Genomic DNA, 7,742 nt, shown 5'->3' on the forward strand with positions numbered 1-7,742 from the left:
ATCTATATATCTTAAGCTGATTTCAGTTTCTTTCTGGTACACCACTGTACTTTAAGTAGACCTTTATCACCGATGTGGTGTTTTCTTTGGTTGGATGAGGACTGAAGAAAGAAGGACATTCAAATATGTATGGCTCATGCTTTGAGCCAGACAGTGGTTTGCCCTTGCTGTTGAACCTCCACAAAACTTTGAACAGATTCTATTTTCATTTTCCAGTGGGGAAATTTGGGCTGAGAAAGCAGTACTAATTTATTAATTACCACCCAGGTTCCAAGTGTTAGAGCCTGGATCCTAATTCAATGTGTCAAATGTTAAGAGTGCTTTCTCTTTTCACTGATACAGGGTTGGTTTCTCTAGGTTTTGTTTTGTTTTTTAATTTTTATTGTATTATTTTTGAGTGTACCATCAAATCAGATCTGACTGGTACAGGAGATTGCCCCCTCCTTCTCCAGCAGAGTACCTGGTGGATTTGAACCATGTACCTCTGGGATTGCAGTGCAGTGTCTTGCCACTAGGCCACCAGAACTCCCTTAGGTTTGGTTTTCAAGTTGGTTTTCTTACTCATGTTTTGGATCCTAGTCAAAGTATCATGTCTATTAGACACAGTGAATCATATGAAAACAAAGAATACAGACAGCTTGGAATATTCTCTAATAACATTTTTATGCATAAGGAAAAGAAATAAAACCAAACCAAGAGAGGATATGGAATTAACTGAGGTTATAGAATAGTCAAGTTCTTCATATTTTATACAAATTGGGTACAAATGTGATACTTCCTTCTCCCTATCTTGTGTTTTTTTCTAGTTAAGAGTTATTATAAACAGATTTACTATATGAAGAAAAAATAAAAAGTAAGATTGCAAGATATTGTGTGGACATCACAGAGAATACTCAAGGGGTAAAAAAAGAGAGAGAATTAGGAAGATTTACTCCTAAACAGTTGTCTATCTCCTGGGCAGGGAGTGATGGCTATGTTTTTTGACTCTGTATGTGAGTGTATTCATGTGTGGCTAATTTTCCTTAGGATTATTCAAGCCACTGCTTCTGTGTTATTGAGAAAAGCACAAAAGTGGAAATTGTATGTGCATATCTGTAATGCTGGTAACCCTTTTGTGGCTGTGCATATGAGGAGATTTAGCTATAAGATAATGTCTTTGGAGACATTTAGATGAGCTAGTGTGTAAGACAGATGGAAGTTTAGGCCCTCTGTTCTGAAGACCTCAAAACTCACTGTTGTTGAGTTGAAACTGATTGACACCAGACTCTCCAGGAGATTTTCCGAGACTCTAACAGTCTAAGAGGAGACTGCCCATCTTTTTTCCACAGAGTTCCTGGTGGATTTGAGCCAGCCCAGGCCTTTGGCTTAGCAAAGTGTTGGTATGAACAAAAGGGTTTTGGATTAGTTGCCCTACTCCCATGGAATATATCGTTAGAGATCCTGTCACTGGTAATACAAAACCCAAAAATATCAGATGATTCTAGAACCCAGAGTTTAAAAAGAAAGGACAGAGAACTACTTCAAATGCTAACTGAAGGAGAAATCTGAATGAAAAAAAATTTAAGGAGACAGACGGAGCACTGTACTGTAACCAGTACACAGTGGTCATTCTGAACAGTGGCTTTAGACTGCTTGGTATGGAAACTAGAGATTATGGTGATACCCACACCCATGTATAACTGATGACAGGAAAGATTGAAATAATATCCAATCATATAAAGCCCTCCTGCAGTTTCACTCATTGGACAAGACTAAAGACCAGTCTCACAACATCTGATTGACATAAGGAGGACACTATATAATGACTAAAAACAAAATAGATAGAAGACATATTCTTAGTTAACATCTATGTACCTAATGATAGACCTGCGGAGTATACAAAAATGTGGGCTTGGTGGTTGGGAAATAGAATGGTCAAATTTTGTATTTTCAATGATTTTTTAATTTCGAATACCTTTTTTAAAAGACAGAAATCATGACATTATACATGGACCTCACCTGATGGACTGCATAAGAATCAGATTGCCTACATCTATGGAAGGAGTCATTAGAAAAGCTCAATATCAGTGGTCAAAACTAGGCCCGGCATTGACTGTCAGTCAGATCATTAATTACTCATGTGCAAGATCAAATAGAGGGTGAAGAAAATGAAAAAAAGTTCATGAGAACCTAGATGTGACCTTGAATCTATTCCCTCTGAATTTCAAGATCATTTTAAGACTTGATTTGCAGCATTGTGTTAACACCAATGACATTCAGATGGAATAGATACAAAATCATATCTTCATTCATATCTTTATTTCCCTAGGTATATGTCTCAAATAAATAAGAGCCATATCTTGCTGTTGTTATCTTGTTATGCACTATCGAGTGGGGCTCATAGCAACCATGCGAACAACAAATCTGAACACTGTTCTATGCTGTGCCTGCCTCACATTTTCTAACAGTAGTTCAACTCCTCACTGACTACACTTCTAGGGTTCCCTAACTGTGATCTCCGATCTGTAATATAATAACCTTAGGAAAGATTTACTCATAGAGAGAACAATATCAAAGAGTTAGAAATGATGAGGAGCGAGGGAGAGCGGAGTGAAAATTAATAGAGAAGGTGAGTACAGGGAAATGACATATACAGTTAGAGTTTGATTAGACATTGTACTATTTAATTTAAATTTATATTATAAAGCAAAGTGTCTATAAATGATGGAATGAAAGCCCTTATGATTTGTAAACTTTCACTCTAAAATATAAAAACATGTTCATTGGCTTTCCATAACAATCCTCTGCATATTTTTAAGCAATCTTATTTACCTGATTTAGGATATGTGGCAATGAAGAGATCATCAGGTCTGGCTTGGAAGTTCCAGATTTTATCCCAACCTTTACAAATGTCTTTTGGTAACAAAATGCCTTCTTTGTAATCCATTTCAGGTTCCTGTATTTGGATTTTCTTCTCTGAAGCCATTACAAATGGTATTCTAGAATAAAAGAAACAAAATAAAGTCAATGGGAGAACATAAAATAGTCTATTTCACTCACTTTAGGTTAGCTCATTAGACATTTTCAGAAATGCAGTTGATTGTACAAATTTGCTTCATTTGAAGAAGATTTTAGCTATCTGTAGCCAGTAAGCGGAAAAACACCTATCTGATGTGAGTGTCCTGAGTTATGATTTAACTTAATGCTGTGAATGAACTTTCATCCTAGTGATTTTACACACATACATATGATTAAGCAAAACACCAGATGTTAAAATGTGATCTTTGGTACTCTTTGAAACTGTTCACTAGAGAAAGTATATAGTGATACTTTTTTAACTAAAGTTGTTAACTGGATACAAACTGAAAGCGCAGACAGGAGGAGTCAACTCTGAAAAAGAGGAATGCCAGGTAGAGGTCCCCACAGCTTAGCACTGTGAAAGGCCCCTTCCTTCACTTTCCTATGGTTTTATTTAGTTTAATCCAACAATGAAAAAATTCCTGTATTGTGAGGCTATATTTTCTTTTTATGTAACTTTGCCAACATAACAATGGGTAACCTTAATACTTAAAACAAGAGCAGGGTGATTACAAAGTTCAGAAACAGTATCCCCTCTGGTGGGAGGCTGGGCATAATTTTCTGTTCCCAGAGGGTGCCCAATCCAACCTGGACTCCAATCTCTGCTGAGGCCTGGCTATCAATATGCTGAGCTATTCACAAGTATCCGTCATACTCTCAAGAATTGTATTCTGATTTTCTCCAAAACGTGATTGAAATCAATTTATGAGACAAGTGATGTTGGATAGTCCTTCCACTTTATTATTTTTTTTTTAATTTGAAACAATTCACTTTAATAATGACTAGAAGATTACATTGTATTATTTTTTTAATTGAAAAAATCCATGTAAGTATTCTTTTTTGTGGTGCTAGGAAGTACATCTATGTATAAACGATCTGTATTAACTCTACTCTTCCTTTCTTTTGTAGTCAGTTACACATCTGAAAGGAAATACTACATTTTACATATTATTTCTAGGTGTTTTATAGGACAGCTTCTGGCTATCTAGTCTGTCATAACCTTTTGATGTAAGGTGGTTATCTAGTTTTGCTGTAACAGTGATACCATAAGCAGATGGCTTTAAGAAACAAAAATGGGTTGCCTTACACTTGAAGAAACTAGAAGTTCAAAGTCTGAGAATGCCCACTTTCTCTGTCATTTTGTGGGAAGGGACTAACACCTGCTAGCCAGGTAGGTGTTCCTTGGAGATTCTGGTTTGTACTTGCTTCTCGGTATTCAAGAGATTCCTAGTGCACCATCCAAGTTCAAAAGTATGGTTTTCACTTTTCATGGTTCTTTTTTTTGATGGTGTTGAGGTTCCTTCTCTTTAGATCTTTTTTCTGCCACTTTTATGTCTCATGAGATAAAAGACATTTCAGGCCACATCCTTAGGAAACTTGTGTTTTGTAGAATCAGGGATATAATGGTATTATGAAGTGTTGTATTCTAATTTTAATCCTATTACAACCATTTTATTTTTTTACCATGATAAATAATTATATATCTGTACCTTTACATATGTGTACTATGCAAGAACACAGTTCAATCCATGAGAGAATTCCTCTTTACTTTTTATGCTCATACAAAAAAACCCCCTCAGGATACTTGCTAGAAATCTCAACTATTCAGAAATATGCTTTTTAAATCATTTTACATTACTTACCTCTAAAAAATGCAGTGCATTAATTTCTGCTTATTTATTTAATTTTACTGACCCTATCATCTCAGTTTGTATTCTAGGATGTCCAGCCACTTATTCACTCAGCAACAAACATTGACTTACATTGAGAATAATGGGAATAACAGAATACTTAATTGTGCTTATACAGAATCTTTTCCTATCTGAAGAAACAAGGGAACACTGTATTGTTTAAAATGTGGAAAGGTATGCAGTTAGAGTTATATAATTTCTCCATTAAATTTGTATGCTGTGCAAATAATGAATGAAGGGGGACTCTGTGAAGTGGAATGTGGTATCAACATCGGACAAAGACTTATCAACAACTTACATTATGTAGTTGGCACAGTCTTGATTACTAAAAGCAAGGAGGACCTGAAGCATTTACTGCAGAAAATCAAAGAATACAACTTTCAATATGTATTATATCTCAAAATAAAAAAAACCAAAAATTCCTTATCACTGGGCCAATAGACAGCATCATGATAGCTGGAGAAAGAATTGAAAGTTTAACGATTTCATCTTAACTGGATCCTTGGTCAACATACTTTATATCAGCCATCAGGAGATCAAGAGATGTGTTGCTTTGTGTAAGACTGCTGTCAAGAACCTCTCCAAAATACTGAAGAGCAATGAGTACGCCTGACTCAGGCTATGGTCTTTTCAGTCACTTGCACTATATCTGAGAGCTGGACAATGGATAAGCATGAAAGCAGAAAGCAGAAAAGAATGAATGCCTTTGAACTGTGGTACTGCAAAATCCCATAGACTGTCAAAAGAACCAACAGGTATGTCTTAGAGAAAGTATGGTCAGAGTGTTCTTTGGAAGCAAGGATTGAAAAGATTTGTCTCTTGTACTTTGGCATGTTATTAGGAAAGGCTGTTCTTTTGAAAGGGATATCATGTCAGGGAAGTTTGAGGGTCAGCAAAAGACAGGAAGACTCTTATCTAGAGAAATTGATATGGTAACTTCAGAAATGGCCTCAAATGTGTCTGAGACGTTGAAGACAGTACAGGATAGGACAATACGGATCTTCTGTTCATAGGATCACTATGATTTATACTAATCTTCATGGTACCTAACAACAACAAGAATAAAAGATGCATGTTGTTAGAAGATGCCAATATTTGGAGGAGGACATAACACTTGGAGAGGTGGAGAGTTTATATAAGAGAGGAAGAATCCCAACAGACAGACTGACATCGTGATTGGAACAATGGCCTCAATATATTGAGGATGACACAGAGGGTACAAGGTCCAGATCTGTTGTTTATAAGGTTGCTTTGAGTTGTACTCAAGTTTATAGCACATATATATGATAACAAGGTACCAGGTGTGAGTTTTGGTGGTGTAGTGCCTGACAGATTGGACTACTAACAGAACGGTCAGTAGTTTAAGTCAGCCTGGAGCATAATGGGAGAAACTTGGGCAATCTACTTTCATAAAAATTATGGCCTTAGAAACACAATGGAGAATTGCTTTCATCTGAAAATCACTCTAAGGCATTAAGTTAGGATTTAGGGTGCCAGAAATTCATTAGTCCCTATAAGAGAAGAGTGAAAAGAAGAAAAAAAATTTCTTCTTTGAAGAGCTCACAGTCTACTAGAGGCTGAGGTCATGATTCCATATATGTACTTAACAAAAAATGTCTTAAGTGTTTTTCTCTTTTCTGTCCTATTTAAGAAGACTTCCTATTACCTCAGCCTTTGAATACCATCCGTTTCCTCCTCCTTGTCATAGGGAGGTACTAATTACCTCCTCAATGTCTCTATTTTTCTTTGTTAGCAATTCACATCTTTATGTCTTCATGGAAGCAAAGAATGACTATCCTCATGAATGCAGAACCATACATCTTTTCTCATTGCTGACAGGTTCTCAATACTTCAGAGGTGAAAAGTAAATAAAGTGAAGATAGATTTTCCAAGTTGAAGTGTGGAGGATTTTCTATCAGTAAACTACATCTCTCCTTCTGTCATTATAGTCAGTTGCTTTTTTGTTACCTTGCAATAATTTTCGGAAGGCAATAGCTCAGTGAGTCCTTAGTATCCTTTCAGAGAGCATTACGTTGGGTTTACTTACACTCATAACTAAATCAGAAGGAAATATCTGTAAAGTACAAGTCCTGCTTGGGGAACTTCAGTATAGGTTTTACTCAGAATATCTCTTCACTTACCGTTATGGATGGAATTGTGTCTCTCAAGCTATTTGTCATATTGACTAAACCTTGATTCCCAGTATTAGGTAATTATGTGCTATAAATCCTCACTGCTCTAATGTTAATGAGATAGGTAGGCCGTTAGATCATCAAGCCTCATGATGTGATGTGATCTGATCAGTAAATTTGTTGTAAGAGGATAAGGCCTGGATTTAATACTTAATCAGATCAATGGTCTGATTAGATGAAAGGGATATTTTCCTGAAGTGTGGCCAGTGTCACCTTTTGTCTTAGAAGAAATAAAAGGAGAAAGAAACTAATAGTGTGGTGAGTACTTGGAAAGAGTAAGGAGTGGACCCAAGGTCCTGTGATGTGAAACTCCTACAACTGAAAGTACATAGATATAAGGCTGTCCGTATGGGCTGACAATGGAATTTGAATTTCTATTTTCCTAAATTATGAAGAAAAGAAGGTAAAATTCTATTTAAAACCATCTACTTGTGATATCTCTGTTATAGCAGTCACATGTGCCTAACTAGTATTTTGGTCATTACAAAAAATCTTTTAAGAAAATATGTATATTTAATGACATATTAAGTCATGATTTCTACTTTCTCATTAAAAATATTTATATGGCATTGTTCTATAATTATTGTGTTCACATGATTTTAGGAAAAGAGGTAATAAAGATTAACGTTTCTTAGACAACAAGACACATTCCTTGATTTTTAATGAGGACCTGAAGTGCCAGCTGCAGAGTGTCAAGGACTGCAGCCTACAATATGGATTGAGGCTTAATGTCAAGAAGACAAAGATTCTCACCACTGGACCAATTGGCAGCATCAGGATGGATGGTGAAGAGATTGAGATT

At 36.0% G+C, this 7,742-nt stretch overlaps 1 protein-coding gene across 1 annotated transcript in view; it reads right to left on the reverse strand.

Annotated features, from left to right (window-relative positions):
* The window catches only part of LOC102871442 (sulfotransferase 1C1-like), a 53,311-nt gene extending 46,383 nt beyond the window's left edge, over nucleotides 1-6,928 (reverse strand). The window contains exons 1-3 of the mRNA XM_006883965.1: nucleotides 6,890-6,928; nucleotides 4,003-4,115; nucleotides 2,812-2,978 (exon numbers count right to left, since the gene is read on the reverse strand). Coding sequence (XP_006884027.1) covers nucleotides 2,812-2,978; nucleotides 4,003-4,115; nucleotides 6,890-6,928 — 319 coding nt within the window. The remainder of the gene's footprint in view (nucleotides 1-2,811; nucleotides 2,979-4,002; nucleotides 4,116-6,889) is intronic.
* Nucleotides 6,929-7,742: the final 814 nt, after the last annotated feature.

Source organism: Elephantulus edwardii, unplaced genomic scaffold (assembly GCF_000299155.1).
Source record: "Elephantulus edwardii isolate Elephantulus edwardi_28Jun2011 unplaced genomic scaffold, EleEdw1.0 scaffold00030, whole genome shotgun sequence".
NCBI classification, from domain to species: Eukaryota; Metazoa; Chordata; class Mammalia; order Macroscelidea; family Macroscelididae; genus Elephantulus; species Elephantulus edwardii.